This window comes from Urocitellus parryii, chromosome 16 (assembly GCF_045843805.1).
Source record: "Urocitellus parryii isolate mUroPar1 chromosome 16, mUroPar1.hap1, whole genome shotgun sequence".
Lineage (NCBI taxonomy): Eukaryota > Metazoa > Chordata > Mammalia > Rodentia > Sciuridae > Urocitellus > Urocitellus parryii.
The window spans coordinates 9,353,805-9,374,411 of NC_135546.1; the positions used below are offsets into that span (position 1 = coordinate 9,353,805).

The 20,607-nt window shown below is 42.7% G+C and overlaps 1 protein-coding gene across 2 annotated transcripts; it reads left to right on the top strand.

Annotated features, from left to right (window-relative positions):
* Positions 1-1,557: 1,557 nt before the first annotated feature.
* Positions 1,558-20,378, top strand: LOC113178849 (histone-lysine N-methyltransferase SETMAR). Of its 2 annotated transcripts, none has more exons than XM_026383133.2 (2): positions 1,558-1,738; positions 10,841-12,464. In XM_026383133.2, the coding sequence occupies exons 1-2, from the start codon at positions 1,622-1,624 to the stop codon at positions 11,630-11,632; spliced, it is 909 nt and encodes a 302-aa protein (XP_026238918.2). In that variant the 5' UTR covers positions 1,558-1,621; the 3' UTR covers positions 11,633-12,464. The 2 variants fall into 2 exon arrangements, 1 of the variants encoding a protein (XP_026238918.2); XR_013342514.1 differs by lacking the exon at positions 10,841-12,464 and adding an exon at positions 19,318-20,378 and having other exon boundaries at positions 1,650-1,738.
* Positions 20,379-20,607: the final 229 nt, after the last annotated feature.

The following is a 20,607-nucleotide window of genomic DNA, read 5'->3' on the forward strand; positions in this document are numbered from 1 at the left end:
CTTAACAAGACTCTGTCTCCGAATAAACTAAGAAGGGCTGGGGACGTAGATCAGTGGTGCGATGCATGTACAGAGAGTCTGAGGTTCAACCTCCAGTAAAAAGATAAAAATAAAATGGAGTCACACTAAAGGTGCATGTCACTCAGCTGAAACTAAGCTGCTTATCTCATTTTCTGGAGAAAACAAGGTTGGGAGAGAACAGCCAAATATCTATAAGGACTTTCCTTTTCCTTAATCTTTACAGCACACACAAAGTAACCTGATTTAACTAATTGGTTACTTTTCTATTGTTCTTGTAGCCAAAGTAACTTTGAATAACCAATTGGTTTTTGCTCACTGTTTCCTTTTCCCAGCCCTCCTCTGTAAAAACAATCTCTTCTGCTCGGCCCATCAGTATGCTTATGCTTATTCTATTGTATGGAATGAAGTGTTGTCCGATTCTGGGATCAAAAAAAATAAAATAAAATACAAATTAAACTCACAAAGATCTTCAACCTGCTGTAATTGTGTCTTTTGACAAAACTAAGATGAAAAAGACAGCAAGAGGGACTGGAGTTGTAGCTCAGCAGTACAGCGCTTGCCTAGTACCAGTGGGGCACTGGGTTCCACCCTCAGCCCCACATAAAAATAAATAAAGGCACTGTGTCCATATACAAGTAAAAACATAAACTAATAAATAAATAGATAAATAGGTAGATAGAAAAATAATGCCAGCAAGACCCAATCGCACTCAAGATGCTGGTCCTACAGCAACTGCCAGGGAAGGTTTCCAGGAGAAGCTGGGCGAGGTGGCGCATACCTGCCATCCCAGCGACCCAGGAGGCTGAGGCAGGAGGACTGAAGGCAGCCTCAGCAATTTAGCGAGGTCCTAAGCAACCTAGTGAGACCCTGTCTCAAAATAGAAATAAAAAAATAATAAATTAAAAAGTGCAGGGGATGTGGCTCCGTCGTTAAGAGGCCTTGGGTGCAATCCCTGGTACCCCGCCCCCCTCAAAAAAAAAAAAGTGTCCAGGAGAAGCAAGACATCATTAGAGATAAGCTAAGGCTTCAAATAGTCCACTGGAGGCAGAGAATTGGAGGCTCCCCGGGTCCTTCGCTACCTTTTTGCGACGGTCAGGGAGCGGACACCCCCACCAGAGAGGAGGCGGTACCCTCACAAATTCCTCAAGGGACCCCAGAAGTCTGTTGGGACCCCTGGGCGCAAACACTAGCTGCCGTCTTCCCACTGCCCGGCGAGTCCCGGGTCTTCAAACCCCGCGCGCGGGTCTGCCGCCTCACCCCGTCTCCTCAGCCCCGGTCCACGCCCGCGCCCGGCAAGGCCCCTCCCGCGCTCAGGAGAAACTCAACACATCCTTCCGTGCTCCCCAAGTTTTGCCCGTACCTCACACGGTTTTGTTACTAGCGGCTAGGCTTTGGGCTCAGAACAAGGGGGAGACAGACCAAAGCCTTGGAGGAAAGCTGAGACAAGAGGCGGGAAAACCACAACTCCCAGGAGGCAGTGGGGGCGCGGGAACCACCGCTCCCGGCATCCTCCGCGGGGCTCCCGCCCGGCACCGCCGGTGGCGCCGCGTGAGAAGGCTAAGTGTTCGCGGGAGTTGTGGCGAAGAAGCGGCCTTTCGGGATGGCAGCGTCTGAGGAAGAGACTGAGGCCCTGACAGGACTGCTGGATGTGGCGCGCGGCCTGGAGAACTTGCCAGTGAGCGCCTGGCCCCCGGGGGCGAGGCCTGCGCCCTTCCAGGTAGGAGCGGGGCTAGACGGCCATGAGAAGGCTGAGGGCAGGGGCGGGGATAGACGGCCTAGAGCTGAGGGCAGGGGCGGACCTAGGCGGCCGAGAAAGCTGATGACAAGGGCGGAGCTAGACGGCCAAGAGAGCTGAATGCAGGGGCGGGGCTAGGCAGCCGAGAGAGCTCTTGGCAAAGGCGGGGCTACACGGTTGAGGGGAGAAGGGGCGGCGCTAAATAGCCTAGCGCTGAGGGCAGGGGCGGGGCTAGACGACTGATGGCCTGGAGGAGGGGCGGGGCTAAACGGCCTAACGCTGAGAGCAGGGGCGGGGCTAGATGGCTGGTGGAGTGGAGGAGAGGCGGGGCTAAACGGCCTAGAGCTGAGGGGAGTCCCGGGGGCGGGGCTAGAGAGCTGATGGAGTGAAGGGGCGGGGCTAGCAGGCTGAGTGAGCTGAGGGCAGGGGCGGGGCTAGGCGGCCCAGAGAGCTGAGGGCAGCCGCCAGGGGCGGGGCCGATGCCCTTCCAGTTCGGGGCGGGGCTAGATGTCTGCGACAGGTAGTCGCGCAGCTCCCCCACCTGGTGGCACTTCTCAAACTTACTGGAACTGCCAGCAGTGTGGACCTTTTTTCTTACCTAGCCACACAGTTATTGGCTCCTGGGAAAAGTTCAGAAATGCACAGGCTTGGGTCTTTTTCTATAAACCTGTCGTTAAGACCTTAGGAAGGATTTTGTCCTCTTCTGTCCCTCTGTCCCTAGACTGGCAATTGCCTGCCGTGAAATACCTGAGGCTTCCTGAGGTCCCTTGGAAAGCTCCCTTACAGTCTGGCTTTTTGTTCAGGCCTGTCCTCAGAATGCAGTGAGACATCCAGAGAAGATAAAATCAGTTACCTCTCTGGTCTCAGGTGCCTCAGGTGTAAGATAAGGCTTAAAGCCTAGTAAAGGATCTCAGCCCGAAGTTGAAAACAGCCCCTAGAATCTTGGCTGAGGGATCCCTCATGCTGTGAGGTCTTGAGCAAAATACAAATTACCTTTGTGAAACCTCAAAACCCTCCAGTGTTCAGTTTAAATAATAGCACCTCTGTTCCCAATGGCTTTGAGAATTAACATTAAAATTCTTAGTTTGCTGCTAGAACTCAATAATGCTCACTCCTATTACTATCCCGAAGACCTCTGTCTGACTTTCACACCACTCTGATCTTGGCATAAAAGTTGCCTGAGGAATTCAGAATGACAAAAAGTTTAAAAAGAAACCAAAGTATGTCAAAGTCAAGAGATTGATATTGAGAGATCTAGATTCAGATAGAGCTTAGCCATCTTAGTTATTTAAGAGCCTTAGTTTCTTCATCTGCAATAATTTAAATATTTATAGCCCTTTCACATCCAGTATTAACATTGAGTCCTATGTGCCTTTTCTTCTTCCTGGAGTTGTTGTGAATTTCAAATGAGATGACAAATTCAATGGCAATTTTCAAAGAGCATGTAGGATATTAATGTCAGAAATGGTTATTATTCTCTCAAACAATAGTTTATGGCTAATAATACAACTGTCAATATTTGTAGTGGCAGGTTATGGTTAATAATACAAGTGGCTGGTGCCATATGAAACACTAATCCCTGAAAGATTATTGAAGACCAAACATTGCTGAATGCAGTTCTGGTCAGAACACTGATGTGTGTTTCTTCATTCAACAATAAGGGAGTGCCTGTAGTGTGCCATGTTCTGTTAGGCCAGGCCCAGAAGCTGAGATGCTGAATCAGTTTCCACCCTAGGGCTATAGAAAGTGCTTGGGTACCTTTATGGTTTTGGCATTTTACTTAGAGCTTCTAACATGATAAATGCAGTTGTATTCCATTAATTATTATAGCAAATAGTTATTGAAAACCAAATATATGTAAGGTGGTGAGTTGAACCTCAGAGAACACAATGAGCAAAGAAATGTATTTCTGGCCCTCAAAGATTTAACAACTGAGTAATCTTTTATTAGGTTTATTAGTATTTTATTTTATTAGTATTTCTGCAACTTCAGTGTTGCAGAGTGTGGAGGTGGTGTTTCTATAATCCCAAGCAGCTCAGGAGGCTGAGGCAAGAGATTGACAAGTTCAACCTGGGCAACACAGCAAGACCTCATCTCAAAAAATAAAATAATTCACCTTAAGGATGAAATTAACACAAGAATAAATTAATTCATGTATCTTCTTAGAATCCTCATAATCATTAATGTTCATAAATCATGGGGTTTGACATGCTAGTTATAGTTTTCAAAATGCACATTAAAATAAATACTTGTCTGTTGTCAAATGGGGGAGGAAGGAGACAAAGGGAAGCCTTATGATTGATCTCAGACCTGCAGCTGACAGCAAAAATGAAAATCAAGAGACTGAAACACACTCCTGCAATATTGTAGCTACTTGTATATGTGCACAACTCTTGGCAGGGAGTATTACAAGAAGATAGGATACTTTCCTCAAGGAATATAGTCTTACCAAGAAGCTAAAACATGCTTGATAACATTTGAAAGACACGCCTTACAGTATGTTCAACTAAGGGTTTTGCATGAGATTTTAGGGATGGAACCCAGGACCTGGCACATGCTAGGCAAGTACTCCACCTCTGAGCTCCAGCCCAGCCCACCTCAGCTAAATTTTTTTCCATATATTCAGGGAACAAAAACCAGTCTTATAAAAGGTCAAAACAGCTTGCTTTTGCCAAACCCTTTCTTCACAAAAGTATGCACACAAAAGAATTAAGGCATGAAAAATGCAAGGTAAAAATAACTTTGTGTCTGGTTTGCTTTTGGGTATTGTGCAAAAAGGCAAAAAGAACATTCAAATATTCACATTGGAAACAAGCACATCATAATGTCATTGGTGTTGAAAGCCAAGTAGAAAATAAATTAATTGATTTTCTTAAGCTAAGAGTCAGATGTAATCATTTTTTAGGTCTCTGAAACCAGCTTCAAACATTATTTTTAAGATCTCAACTGGACCTTGATGAGAATTATCTGGCTCACAGTCTCCTAATAACTGCTTGGAGCAAAAACAAACTTAGAGGCTAGAGGCCAAGTACAAAGATTCTTGTAGCTGGGGTTTCAACACAACCAAAAAAGGAAAGAAGATTTGCACAAAACTTTTTGAGATTCAGAATGGAGGCACAGGTTTTAAGCCCAGGATATCATGCAATGTCATATTTCAGTTTCTAGGGCTTTGATACAGAATGTGACTCAAAAAGCCAAACTTCCAGTTAAAGGTTTTATCAAGAGCTGCAATCAAACAATCATGAAATATCTCTGCAGCTCCTGCTCTGTGCCCAGGACTCTGGATAGGTACCCACTCCATAGGTACCCACCAGGCCATATCCCAAACCTGATGACCATGCCTGTCCTATTTGTTTAAAAGACAAGACCTTCACACTAAGCACAACTAGAGGGCCCTACAGTCTGTGACACTCAAACCCTGAAGTTCATGCTGTTAATAAATGCTGATCTACTTCAGAGAAGGAAGAAATTATGTGGGCAAGAGTAGCCAAAGTATATTTGCTCTTCAACTTGCTGTTTCCTGTTTCCATTTTGGCTTCTTGGGTAATTATTGTTTTATTTTATTTTTTTTAATTCTCTTCAATTTTCTTAAAAACACACACACACACACTTGAAATCTCCACCCAGTGTTTCAAGGATCTGGTTTCTAGGGTATCATTTTGTACTGACTATTTTGCATGTTCCCTACTCTTTCCTGAGCAATTCAGTACTCTGATACATAAAAAGAAAAAAAAATTGTGACAATGCAAAAATGATAAAAGTCCCATTCTTCATGTTCTCCTTTATATTTTTCTGGGTGGTCCCACATCCCAGCACATGTATATGAGAGGTATTAAAGCAGTATTTGTTGATGAATGAAAGAAGTCTGGGCTGGGTCAGCTCTTGGCTTTTCAACACTCCTAATGTATAAGCAATAGAAAACTAATTTTCAGACACAGTTTTGGCTTGAATATGTCTGAAGCTGGAGAGTATAACTCCAGAACTTTCTCCTTTACCATCCTACTAAACTGCCTGTGTGTTTTTATTGAACACTGATATGACAGCCACTAGAGTAAACTTTTTACATGGAATCTTTCACTTTATTTTGCTTTACAGCAACCTATGAAACAGATCAAAGTGTTTAGAGGGGTTAAGTAATTTGCCAGAAATGTTATAAATATTACATCTAAATATAGTATCAAGAAGAATTAGGAGAAGCTAAAATTTACCACCCCAAGAATGAGTATCATCCCATCTTATCATTGCTCATCCATCCAAAGCTTAGCAAGTCATCTGCCCAGTCACCATGCTAATGAGCCTGGTTTTGTATATGTCTCCTTCAGGAAAGGCCATGTTCTGCACTAGAAGCTTTCCACCACTTGACCAGTATTCCCAACCACAGTCATGGGTTTTCTTTTTATTTCTTTTTTCTTTTGGAACTGGGGATTGAACCTAAAGGTGCTTTATCACAAGCTGCATCTCCAGCTGTCACACTCAGGGTCACTCCAGGTGAACTGGGCTGCACGAAATATCCCTATAAGAGAGAGATACCTTTTTCTTTGGGATCCTGTGATGGCTCCTCTGACCTGAAGGGTCTGCAGAAAGAGAGAGAGAGCATGTGCTGAACCCTTTTTTTTTTTTTTTTTTTTAAGAGAAGCCATTCAAATGAGACAAGGGGTCAGGTTTCAGGGGGTTGAGTCTAGCTTCATGATATCTGCTGTCAGCAGGTTGACTGACATCTATGAAGGCCACACCCAAAGGCAGAGCAAGAGAAGGAGACACACAAAAGGGTGTTTCCATGGACCATTCTATCCCACCAGGGCAAAGGGTAGTATTACAAAGGAATAGGTGATGTAGCTCAACTCCATGGGTGACATGCCTACATCTGAAGTCACGCCCTCAAACTTCCTGGACTGGGGCAATATCCAGGTCACTATGAGATGTAGCGACCGGTCAAAGCCTTTCTGCTCCAGGATGGAAGGCGCGAATCATTCAGAGTGTCTCCCCACACGCAGCCCCTTTTATTTTTTATTTTTAGACAGGGCCTCACTAAGTTGCTGAGGTTGGCCTTGAATTTGCTATCCTCCTACCTCAGTCTCCTGAGCTGCCGGGATTATAGGCATGTGCTGTCACAACTGGAAGTCACTAGTTTTCTGTGTGGCCTCCTGCACACTCTGGTCTAGTCTCACCCTCCATCTGGACACCATCTTTGACTACAGCCATTGCCTAGACCATCCTCAGCTTTCCCCCTACTGCATCAGTCAGGATGCATTTGTTTGTAAGAAACAAACAACACAAACTGCCTCAAGCAAAAGAGGGAACAAATTGTCTCGCATAACAGAAAAGTCCAAAAGTGGATAGGCATGCCTGGATCCAAGATTCTTGTCAGTGCCATCAAATGGTCCTTCCACCACATTCCCTCTTCCTCCTGCTGGAGCAGGCTGTCCATTCACACATCTGTCTATGTGGCAAACTGGGGGATGCCAGGCAGACACTCTGCAGTTTAGCAACTCCAGTGGAAAGAGAATGCCGCTCCTCTACTGTTCAGGAACAAGTCCCAGGGCTGCACGGCATGGATCTAGCTTAGGTCATGCGTCCATCAACAACCAAGCAGTGTTAAAAAGAACAGCGTCTAGATCCCTGTCCAACAAGGACCCTCATCCAAACCACGGAGGCCTCACTCTTCCCAGCAGTGAGGGGTCTGCTGGGAAGAGTTGGGGCTGTGTTATCAAAAGAATGGAGCTGGGTGGGTGGGAACCTGTCTGTATGGCTACCAGGCCCACACTGTGCTCTCCCCACACGATGGAGGAGAAAATGGAGACGAATAAAGATAAAATGATTTACAACAATCACAGCAGGATCAATGACTACACCCATCAAAAAAATCTATATTCTTTTTAAACAGGAAATTTACCCAGAAGTCTGTCTTATCCTCCTGAAGGTATCTGTGACTCATTTGGCATTTACTGTCATTTGTAACCTAAGCCCCTAAAGCATGTTAGATTGTGCATCAAGTTTAACTGCAGAACTTTTAAAACTATATCACATTTTTGCCCCCACCCTCACTTCAGGTACTGGGTTTTGAACACAGGGCCTCACAGGCTACAGGTACTCTACCACTGAGCTATACACCCCCATCCCTTAAAAATATAACATTTTAGTTGTAGATGGACACAATGCCTTTATTTTATTTATTTTTATATGGTACTGAGGATCTAACCCGGTACCTCACATGTGCTAGGCAAGCACTCTACCACTAAGCCACAACCTCAGCCTCCACATTTTAGAGTCTTTTAAATTAAGATTTTAATCTAAGATTTCCAAAAATTTTTTAGATTCTTATTTTTTTTAATTTGTAAGTAAAAGTAAGCAAATGAAACTATTTTTTTCAGCAAGAAATAATATGGTCTTCTAGTTAGAGCACTGCAGTAAGTCAAACTTTATTTTAAAAGGCATTATCTATGTCAAAAATATTTTAGTGATTTATGTAGTACATTAAAAATGTGTACACTTTGAAGAACAATTCCTTGTGAAAACTTTACAAAGAGATGGTGAAATCTTCATTTCACAAGTACCTCTTGTCAAATGTGACGCACACTTCTAATCCCAGTGACTCAGGAAGCTGAGGCAGGAGGATTGCCAAGTTCAAGGCCAGCCTCAGCAACTTAGCAAGATCTTGACTCAAAATTAATAAATAAATTAAATAAAAGGCTAGGGAAATAGGTCAGTGTCAAAGCTCCCAGGTTTAATCCTTAGTAATGCAAAGATGGGGGGCGGGGAGATGCCTGGGTAACCATTTACATTTCAACATTGAGAGATAACTTCTGCGTGAGAAGGCACTCATTGAATTTGACTGATAGAGGCATCTTTTCCCAAGCCTTCGTTCATCCCTTTAGAACATCCCTGCTGAGCTAAAACTGTAAGAAACACCAACAGGTCTTTCACTCTGCACCCCCAAATCACTTTTTAAGCAGAGTGTTAGCCTGCCCCCACAGGTTCTCCCACGCATCACCTCCTCAACTCTCGCCAGAGATGTCAATCCTCCCCCACCCCCAGCTCAGCATTTTTTCTTAAGCATAGGGTTCTGCACTTAACTGCATAGCTCCGCTGAGGCCTCCACAGGGTGTAGCTACATGCTGTTCAGTGCCTTTCAAAATCCTGGGTGGGAGACGTCGTGTCAATGGAGAGCTGGCTCCATAAATGAAGGATGTGCAGTAGGAACATTCCTCTAGGAGCTCCAAAGTCTGTCCTCAAAGGAAGGGCCATGCTGCCGGTGCCTTTCGGAACTGCCCTTACTCAGCTACATGGGGCAGCATGCCAGTGGACTTTATTAAGAGTCAGAAGAAAAATCATCCCTGGAAACCACTTCCTGGAAAAGAATGGAAGAACATGGGTGAAAGTTTTCTCTGGTGCCAATACTGGGAGGTCAATGCTGTATCTGAACAGTGAGATTATTCTTTACACAGAACAAGCCTTACATCTGATCACATGTCCATCTTGGAAATTGCTGCACTCAGATGGAGCTGAGAGCCTGCTTCTATTACACACATTGTTATGTCTAGGATCAATGGATTGGCTTGGTTTTATTTCCCCTCTCACTTTGTATTAGTCAGCTTTCTGCTACTGTTACAAAATACCTGAGATAATAAACTTTTTAAAAAGAAAGGTTAATTTTGGCTCACAGTTTTGGAGGTTTTGGTGTGTGCCTCAGTGGCTCCATTGCTTTTTGGCCTGTAACAAGGCAGAACATCATAGTGGGAGCACATCATAGAGGAGGGTACTCACCTCATGGCAGTGACTAAAGAGGGACAAGAAGAGGCTAGAGTCCCAATAACTCCCACACATACCCCCATGACCTCCCAGTAGGCCCCACCTCTTAGAGGTCCCACCACCTCTCAATAGCACAGCAGGCTGGGACCAAGCATTGAACACACAGGCCTCTGGAGTACATTTATCAAGCCCATAGCACACCTCATCTTCTCAATTGTTGTTCATTTATCTTACCTCTTTGTAAATCTCATTAAGTCCTTTTTGGAAGAAGGGGGTGTAAATAAGTTAAATTCCATATAAGAATTATTCTACATGTAAATAAATGTGCTGGGCTCCTGAGGGATACTCCAGTCTTCAGGGTTTGAAAACAGGCTTCATGGTGACGGTGAGGAAGTAACCAGAGACCAGCACTCACACAGATTCTAGCCTTAGGGTTTTCTTATTTCTCCATAACACTTTATAAACATGTTTTGAAAGTACAAGTACTTTTTAAAGACCAAGAAATATTAAATATTTTCATATTATCTTTTTATCCCTTTCTCACTTAATAAAAACAGAATTTACATATATATTCCATTTATAATGAATTTGTCTATTATTTATGTGAAAAATACCATTTTTTGAAATTTTGTCTGCAATTGACTTCTCATTTATCCCCCTGAAAAGGATCTGAAGTAAATGACAATAAAAATATGTACATGCACTGTCCTATAAAGGTAACTGCAAAATCTAAGCTAAAACACTGAAGTGCATGTATGTAGACATTAAATTCAGAGAAAGCACATTTATCTTGTTGTTATCCTTAATCCTAAAATAAAACCACACACATTTAAATCTAAAACTCGGGGCTGGGGATGTGGCTTAAGCGGTAGCGAGCTCGCCTGGCATGCGTGCAGCCTGGGTTTGATCCTCAGCACCACATACAAACAGGGATTTTGTGTCAGCCGAAAACTGATAAATAAATATTGAAATTCATTCTCTCTCTCTCTCTCTCTCTCTCTCTCTCTCTCTCTCTCTCAAATAAATAAATAAATAAAAACCTTTCCTTCTCTCTCTCCTCTCCCTTTCTCTCTTAAAAAAAAAATCTAAAACTCGATATCTTTTAAATTGGAGAGACAGCTTTTAGGGCAGTATTTTGGTGAATTATGTTTTGTTAGCTTTGTTTTGTTCTGCCCTCAATTTTATGTAGGCTAGAAATAGGAAGTATCCAAGCCAAAAGCTATATGATGTCACAGGTATATGACGTGTCAGGTAGCTTTTCACTACCTGATGTGACATGTGTATGAGTGAGTGTGCACATGACCTGCCAGATCGACTTGCAGTGTTTTTTTGCAGTATACTCCTGATCATGTCGTGGGACCTGGAGCAGACATCGATCCCACTGAAATAACCTTTCCTGGATGCACATGTGTCACCACTCCCTGCGTCCCTGGCACTTGCTCCTGTCTCCACCACGAAGAGAACTACGATGGCAGTCAGTGCCTTAGAGACATGGGATCATCGGAAGCCACGTATGCCCGGCCTGTCTTTGAATGTAACATCCTGTGCCAGTGTGGTGAGCACTGCAGAAACCGAGTGGTGCAGAGGGGTCTGCAGTTCCACCTCCAGGTGTTCAAGACGGAGAAGAAGGGCTGGGGACTTTGCACCCTGGAATTCATACCAAAGGGACGGTTCGTCTGTGAATATGCCGGGGAAATTCTGGGATTCTCTGAAGTACAGAGGAGAGTTCACTTACAGACAGCACAGGACTCAAATTACATCATAGCCGTCAGGGAACATGTTTGTGACGGGCAGGTGATGGAGACCTTCGTTGACCCCACCTATGTGGGGAATGCAGGAAGGTTCCTGAATCATTCTTGTGAGCCCAACCTGTTGATGATTCCTGTCCGAATCCACTCCATGGTACCTAAGTTGGCACTTTTCGCAGCCAAAGACATTTGGCCAGGAGAAGAACTCTCCTATGACTATTCGGGAAGATTTCTGAATCTAATGGACAGGGAAGCCAAGGAAAGGCCACATGATGAGAAACTGAGAAAACCGTGTCACTGTGGCGCCAAGTCATGCCTCGCCTTCCTGCCCTACGACAGTTCACTGTACTGTCCCTTGGAAAAGCAGGACAGCAATTAGGAAGGCAGTTGCCACCCAGTGCCTCCCTCCAGGTGCAGGAGTCCAAGGGCAGTGGGCACATGGGACTCAACTCACTTCTACTTTCCCCTCCGTAAGCAGCTTCCACTCTAGGCAGGTCTGCTCAGTGCCCAGCAGCTTGCCAGGAGGGCAGCGGTTGTCTGCCTGGCTGTAGTAAGTTAAATTCAGGAATGTGGCAGAGACTACAAGTTGTCCACCAATATCCTCCCTCCTCCCTGCCCTACTTTTATAATAGAATCCTCATTTTTACCTAGTTACGTGACTAACCAGAGTACTTGTCTTCCTAGTTAGATGTGGCTAGGTGATTGTGCTAAAGCTTACAGGATAGAAGCAAAAATGGTGTGTCCTTAAGTGGAGATATCCTGTCCTTCCCCCTCTTTCATCCTGTAAGCTGGAATGTATACATGAAGGCTGGAGCCAGGGCAGCCATCCTGAACTCCAAAATGACCCCAGGGAAGGGTCACAAATAGCAAATCAACACGAGAGAGGAGCATGGGTGTCTGGTAATATAGAAAATGCCACTGGTTACGATCAGACCCCTTTGGAGACTTGTAGGTGAGAAGTAGTCTCTCCCTTATTTAAGCTACTCTTATTCTGCACTTGCAAGAACCTAATCATGATTCAGGGTGCACACCTTGTCCTAGGATCTAAAGTTGGTCCTTTTCAACAGATTTTATCAGTAATAAAGCTAATTTTTCACCTGCATCTTATATATCATTTGTTTTTAAGCATGGATTAAGGAAAAGGCATTATTATCACCTGTTTAAACTCTAATAATAATCACCAATGACAAAAAAAAAAGTAACCATGAAGGTGACGTCGTGTCATACCTAAAAGAAAAGGAAGCACATTGTAAAATTTTCACTCTACAGTTGGCTGTACTCTAGAGCTTGTCAGCCTCACTTCTTCATGTATCAATAACACAAAAATAACTTTGTCACCACCACAGAAGGCTTGGAGGTTTCATCTCTCATAAGCTTCTGGAGAAACAAAGATCTTTGCCTTCCCTACAGCAAGAATATTGCAAAAATAAAATTACTATGGAAGGGCTGGAGGTGTGGCTCAGCAGTAGAGCGCTTGCCTATCAGGTGCGAGGCCCTGGGTTTGATCCTCAGCACCACATAAAAATAGATAAACAAAATAAAGGTATTGTGTACAACTAAAACAATAAATATTAAAAAAATTACTATGGACGTTAGACATTTTGAAGGACAGTTATTTGAGGCCCTACAGTATTATTTAATAAATAACTTGATTTCTTCCATGGTACATTTCAACCCTACCACCAGGAGGCCCTGCCCTTTAATTTAAAAGGGAAATCACAGATATCCATCTGAGGTAGAACACCCTATTCCTGCATAATATCATGTTAGCTGTGTGCTTTAACTTATAGTGAAATGATATATGAATCCTATTTCAGTAAAGCTGGGTTTTTAGTAGATGTGGTTAACATGCTCTCATAGCATTATCAGGAGTGATTCCCCGTGGAATGAGACAGCAAATCTCCATAAAATGCCCCCAGCTACAAATGTACAATGTCAAAGTCTTCCTCCAAACTAACAGCCTTCCTTTCCAACCTGCAAAGCTTCCTTTGATTTCTGTGAAGCAGTCCAATTTTTTATAAGTCAACTCGTAACCTTTCCTCCAAAATGGCCTTTCTCCTCAGAAATTCTCCTCATGACTGAGTACTTCAGAAACAATAAGGAGATGTCAGAAGGAAAATGTCTGCCTGTTTCCTACTTCCTCTCACCCTCATATATGGTGGGAATATCACCATCTGTGATCCAGGGATATTCACAGAGGACAATCTTCCAGTGAAGAGAAGTGGACACAAACACCACCAGCCGTCTTGATGCTTCAGCCAGAGAAAAGAATTTTTTGTTTTTTGTCCTCCTGCACTAGTTTATTCTTAAATAGCACCAAGGCCTGGAATTCCAGTTCCTAGGGTTAAGTTCAAAGATCTTTTACTCCAAGTCTTTTCTAAACGCCAAGCTAACTGCATTTGGATTATTGACATATTCTTTAAAATGTCAACATTTTTGAGAGAAAACATCAGAAAATACACTTCTGGGCTGGGGCTGTGGCTCAGTGGTGGAGCACTTGCCTTGCACGTGTGAGGCATTGGGTTCAATCCTCAGCACCACATAAACATAAATACATAAAGGTATAGTGTCCAACTAAACTAAATATATACATACATATATAAACCCAAAATCCCTAAAGCCTATTATCCCCACCTAATCATAAGAAAAATACTGATAAATTAAAATAGGCATCCTACAAAATTTATCATTATCAAAAACAAGGAAAGTCTGAGAACTGCCCTAGCCAAGGTAAACCAAGAGACATGACATCAAAAATGCCCTGTGGTGCCCTGGCTGGGGTGCTGGGGCTGGGGCTGGGGCTGGTGCGGGTAAAACCAAGGAATGAACTATGGGCTTCAATTAATAATGATGTATCAATATTGGCTGGATAATTACAGCAAACACAGCACACAAAGATGGAATGGAATGTGAATGTGCCATAATTAATGTTAATAATAGGGTGAGCTGGGTCTGGGTATATGGGAGCTCTGAACTATCCCCTCAGTGTTCCTGTCAATCTGAAACTGTTCCTTAAAGTCTGTTATAAAAGGAAATGTACAAGGTTGAATAACTATGTCTCCAAAGAAATGCACACACAGCCAGTAAGCACATCAGTTATTAGGGATAAGAATCTTGCAAATCAAAGCCACTATCAGATACACTTCACTCCCACCAGGCTAACTGAAAATAAAATGACTACTGTTGACAAGAATGCAGAAACTGGAACCCTCACATATTGCTGGTGGGGTCACATAATGGTACAACTACTTTATAAAGCAGTTCAACCCTTTATCAAAACAAATAGTTACTACTGCAGTATCTACAGCCAAGACAACTGAAAACATGTCCACAAAAAAACTTGTGCATGGAGCTGGGGTTGTGGCTCAGTGGTAGAGCACTGGCTGGCATGTGTGAGGCCCTGGGTTAGATCCTCAGCAACACATGTAAATAAATAAAATAACACACCCATTGACAACTAAAACATATATTAAAAACAAAACTTCTGCATGGCCAAGTGTGATATACACACCTGTAAACCCAGTGGCTCAGGAGGCTGAAGCAGGAGGGTCACAAGTTCAATGCCATCCTCAGCAACTTAGCAAGGTCCTGAGCAACTCAGTGAGACCCTGTTTCTAAATAAAATACAAAAAAGGGCTGGCGATGTGGCTCAGTGGTTGAGCACCCCTGAGTTCAATCCCCAGTACAAAACAACAACGTAAAAAATTTGTGCATGAATGTTCAGAGCAATATCATCCATGATAGCAAAAAAGTGAACAGTACCCAAATGGCCAGTAACTGATGAATGAATAAACAAAATGTGGGGGAATATTATGTGACCATAAAAAGGAATGAAATACTGGTATGGATCATGATGGATAAATTGGAGGCATTATTGAAATTGAAATATTTTGGATAAATTGAAAACATTATTCTAAATGAAAGACAAAATGTCATAAACAGTATGATTCTGTTCATATGAAATACCCAGAATAGGCAATTTGATTGATAGAAGAGACCAGTGGTTGCTAGGCTATGGGGGTGGGGATATAGGGAGTGACTCTGCTAATTTTGAATAGGTATATTAGCATTTTTGAAGGATTTAGAATTTAGTGATCATAATTATACAACTTATGATAATTTAAAGGGGTGGATTTTATGTTCTGTGAATTATATCTCTAAAGCTATTATAAGAAGAAGAGGAGGGAGTGTAGGAGGAGGAGGAGGATAATGTCCCACATGGGTGCCTTTCACTTGGAAACTGGTAGTCTGTAACTCTGAATGTTTGTCTCAGTATTAACACACTTTAGGCCCCATGAAAATGCTTCTCCACCTGCTTGTCACAAAATAAAACCTAACTATGCCTAATGCTGGGTGATGTTTGGGGACTGGGCCATTTGCTTTCAGAGTTGGACACTGCTTTGGGTACAGGCAGAACGGGAAGAACAGACATGCTTGGTTTGATAAGAAAAGATGTAAGTCCATTAACTTAGATCCATTTTCTTAGCAGGAATACACTTGCTCCTTGAATAATTGTGTCTGTTTTTCTTATAGTGTAGGGTATCATTTTTCTTTCTTTTTTTTTTTGTAGTTGGACACAATACTTTTATATATATAGTTGTAGATGAACATAAATTATTTATTTATTTGTTTGTTTATTTATTTATTTATATGCGGTGCTGAGGATCAAACCCAGGGCCTCATACCTGCAAGGCAAGTGCTCAACTAAAAAAAAAAGAATACTGCTGTAGGGGGCTGGGGCTGGGGCTGTGGTAGGGTATCATTTTTCTTGCTTTTCTTCCTCTTCCAGTTTGTAATTTCAAAGGTCTTCACAAACTAGCAAAGTATTCATTATAGTCGCATGAGGAGGCTGAGAAATATTTTGCAATTTTTGACAATTCATATTACATTTATATTTACATATTTATGAATTTAGAAGTTTGATACTGGCTCTTTTTATTATTACATGTGTTTAAGAGCTGGAGAAAATTACAATAAAGTGGTAGTAGTTTATATGATGAAATTAAAATGTTTCTGTTTTCTGAAATCTTTTTCTTTTCATTTTATTTATTTATTTTTAATTTATAAATGACAGCAGAATGCATTACAATTCTTATTACACACACACAGCACAATGTTTCATATCTCCGGTTATATACACAGTATATTCACACCAATTCATGTCTTCATACATGTACTTTGGATAATAATGATCATCACATTCCAGCATCATGGGTACTGGGGATTGAACTCAGGAATGCTTTACCACTGAACTACATCCTCAGCCCTTTTTATTTTGAGAGAGTGCTTGCTAAGTTGCTTAAGGCCTTGCTGAGGCTGGTCATGAACTTGCAATCCTCCTGCCTCAGCCTCCTCAGTCACTAGAATTACAGACGTGCACTACCACACCCTACTGAATAATAATTTATCATATATGACCCCGTTACAAGATTTGAGCATGATATATAAAATTCATGCACTCAGCCTTGCATGGTGGTGCATACCTGTAATTACAGGAACTCCAGAGGCTGAGGCAAAAGGATTGGAAGTTCAAGGCCAGCCTCAACAACTTAGCAAGGTCCCAAGCAACTCAGCAAGACCCTGTTTCAAAATAAAAAGGACTGAAGGCATAGCTCAGTGGTAAAGTGCCCCTGGACTCAAGCCTCAGTACAAAAAAAAAAAAATTTTTTTCATGGTTAGTTGTCAACTCTGTCTCAGTAGAGTAAAGCTTTTTCAAATTGATGTTTTAAAAAAAAATCAAAGAGCTACAGTGCTTCAAAAAAAATGGGTCTTGTTTGTGATCATGAACAGAATAGCTATGTGAAAATCTCATTTATAACAATACAATTTATAATTGCATTAAAAGGCCAGAAAAACAAATTTTATGGGAAAATATAAAATGACTTATGAATCAGGTCATTATTTTATTGCCAATCCAAACACCATTGGGTGAGCTGCGTGCCCAGGCATGAGCAAAGATAATTAAATTTAGACATTTTCCACACTTTTGCCAACTTTAAGTCACATAAAACCAAGGCTCTCTATGTGGTTTTCATCCTTGTAGTTATGAGGATACTCTCACTGAGGAGGAAAATAACTTGTTTGTGACTTTTAAATGTTCCCACATACTGCATGTGCTTCTCCCAGATTCTCCTGGCCTTGATGCTCCGTGGGAGGTAAGGAATCCACTTCCCTGTTATCAGAGTCAAATTATTACACAGAGGCTACTTTACACCCCCATTATCATATTTCAAGCCCCTGTCAACTGTTCCCTGCCACAGCCGCTCAGCCTCCAGCTTTGACATTGTCCTGTCCGTCCGTTCCCCACAGTGCATTCTGGACTCTCTTGATGACTGCTCATCGCTCAGGATGACAACTGAACTTCTAAACCTGACCAGAAGGTCCCTGCCTACCTCTGCACCTCACCTCTCCCTCTTTTCCTTCATTTCTCTGAGGAAAAAATGAGCCTTCCCTCACCTTGCCCCTTCACCTTGCCCTTCACCCTGCCCTCCACCCAAGCCTTGCCCTTAACCTTGACAACAGCGATACTTTCTGGAGGAAGCTTCAAGGTGCAGGTGGCTTAACTTGGCCTTCAGAGGCCTTGCAATGTGTGTGCAGCTTTACTTAGTGCTGCACTTATCTTTGCCTTGTTTGCAGAATACTCTATTGTTTTCCTCATTCTGACGTCTTTTTTTTTTTTTTTTTTTGGATATTGCTGGAATTTCTTAAAGCTCCATCTCCAGGCTTGTTTACATGGCTAAGAGGTAGCTAAAACAACAAGAGAGCCAGCCATCTCTCCTACTACCCAGTCTCTCCTTCCTTCCTTTAGAACCTGGCCCATGTGGGTGGCCCTCCTGTTCCTAAACAGGCCAGCAGGGGAAGCAGACTCTTAAGACTGGAGCACAGAAGATATTAACATGGGGTGCTGCTAGGACTAACACCTGTGGAATGGAACAGAGGGAAGAAGAGTGGACAAGGGTGAGGTAGACTCTCATCCAAGACCTCAGGCAACCCCCAAGGAGCTCTGAACGAGGCTGGCCCTTCAGGGTTGCTCCATATTGTAGCCTGGAGTGTGGCCTTCACATTCCTGCACCGATCAGCCATTTGCTGTAGTCTGCCCCTGGAAAGAGGGCTGCCTGTGAGGGCTGAAGCACTCTCAGCAGTTACAAGAAGAAATCTTTGGGGCTGGGGATGTGGCTCAAGTGGTAGGGCGCTAGCCTGGCATGTGTGCAGCCCGGGTTCGATCCTCAGCACCACATACAAAGATGTTGTGTCTGCTGAAAACAAACTAAAAAAATAAATAAATAAATATTTTTTTAAAAAAAGAAGAAATCTTTCAGGGGGATCTGGCAGTGCACACAACACCCCACCCAAGTCTCCCAGGAGGCTTACTACATAAAACAGCCTGCTTGGCCCAGACTCATACAGGCCTTGATTTTGTAGATGGGCAGGTGCCTGGGACTGTGCATTTCCAGCTAGTGCCCAGGTGATGCTGGGCTGAGGAGCACACCTGGAGCTCGACTGCTCTGCATGCTGGAAGCACAGAAAGCTTAGCCACTCATTTCTGCCCCTTCACATGGAGCTCACCGCTTGCTGCCCTGGGCATCCTTTTAGGAGCACATGTTATGGCTCATGTTCTTCAGTGAGTACATGGAGAGCCACTGTAGAATCTGAGCAGAATGAGGACATCACCATATTCATATTTTAAAATACGGCTACAATGGGGAGAAGACTCAGTCGGGGAGCAGAGGGAAGTGGCCAGAGAGGGTTCAGGTAGAGCAGTTAGGAGGCTGTTTAGAGTAGTGCAGTAAGAGTTGATAGTGTTGTGGTTTGGGTATGAAGTGTCCCCAAAAGCTCATGTGTAGAACAATGCAAGAACTTTCAGAGATGAAATGACTTGAGCATGAGAGATTAATCCATGATAAGGATTAACTGGGTAGTAATTGTAAGCAGGTAGGGTGTAGCTGGAGGAGGTGGGTACGGGGTTGTGTCTTTGGGGTAAATATTTTGTCCTTAGTGAGTGAAGCGCTCTACTTCTGGTTGCCATGACCTTCTGCCATGATGTTTTGCCTCACCCTGGCCCAGAGCTATGGAACCAGTATCTGTATGGACTGAGACCTCTGAAACCAAGAGCCCCAGATGAACTTTTCTTCCTCTATGTTGTTCCTGTCAAGTCTTTGGGTCATAACGGTGAAACAGCTGACCAGGACAGGTATCACCTTGAACTACTAAAGATGGAGAAAAACAGTAATTATTTAAGCGGCAACAGACGCACTACACATGGAGGATAAGAAAATAGCTGAGGGGAAGAAGGCGCTACAGATTCTGCTTATATAAGTGGATGAACTGAGCATTTCCCAAACACAGAAGAGAAACTTCTGGTAGGACATGACAGCCTCAGACACAGAGCATTCACAACTTTGATTCTTTCTTCTTAAAAGTCAAATTGCAAATGTTAAAAAAAAAAAAACTCCTTAATTGCTTCATTCCTGTTCTTTCTGTACACACATTGACTTTTCCCCCCACACACAACATTCCTAGCATAAGGAGATGTATGTGCTCTCGTGTGTGTCTTCAGGGAATGCCTCTTTGAATATTTGACTGTCAAAAACTGATTTAATTAATTGTTCATGAAAGAAACATCTCGTTCCGAACTGGCTGCACCAAAAAGAAAAAAGAACACAGGGGCTGGTGCTATTACCAGAAAGTGCACAAGAATCTCGCCAAATCTGTTCACCTCAGACCCAGCTCTAGCCACTGTGATGGCAACATTAAAGAAAGAGAAAAGAAGAGATGACACAAAGGACAGTCTGATCAAACAGTGCAGACACAGTGATCAGTTCAAGCATGTCTCCCACCTGAAGCAGAGATGCTTAGAATAATGATGCCCCCGGGAGATGAAGAATATCTCGGTGATTTAAAAGGAATATTGAAAAAACAAATTTAAAAAATAAAAGGAATATGGAATGCCAGGATGTCAGGCTTTAAACTTAGATTTAAGAGTTAGGAGTACTTCTCTAGTTCTCATAACGATATATTTATAGATAGATAAAGGTAGATACACACACAAACACACACACATATACTTTTTAAAAAAAATCTACCAAATGAACAAAAAGTGTTTTGTTTTCAGAACAAAAAGTGTTATATCAGACAAAAATAGGTTTTAAAAAATATCAGAATCTTGGAAGACTTGTAAGACTACAAGCAAGGGAGACCTGGGCACTTGTCATTTGCAATGGGTTAAGTTATGACAAGTATTCATTAGTCATCTCCTACTGGCCAAAAATCAAATGGATTCATTTTCCATTTTAAACACTTTTTATTTTTTTACTTTCATTTAAATATTTCTTTTTGCCAATATATTTATATTTC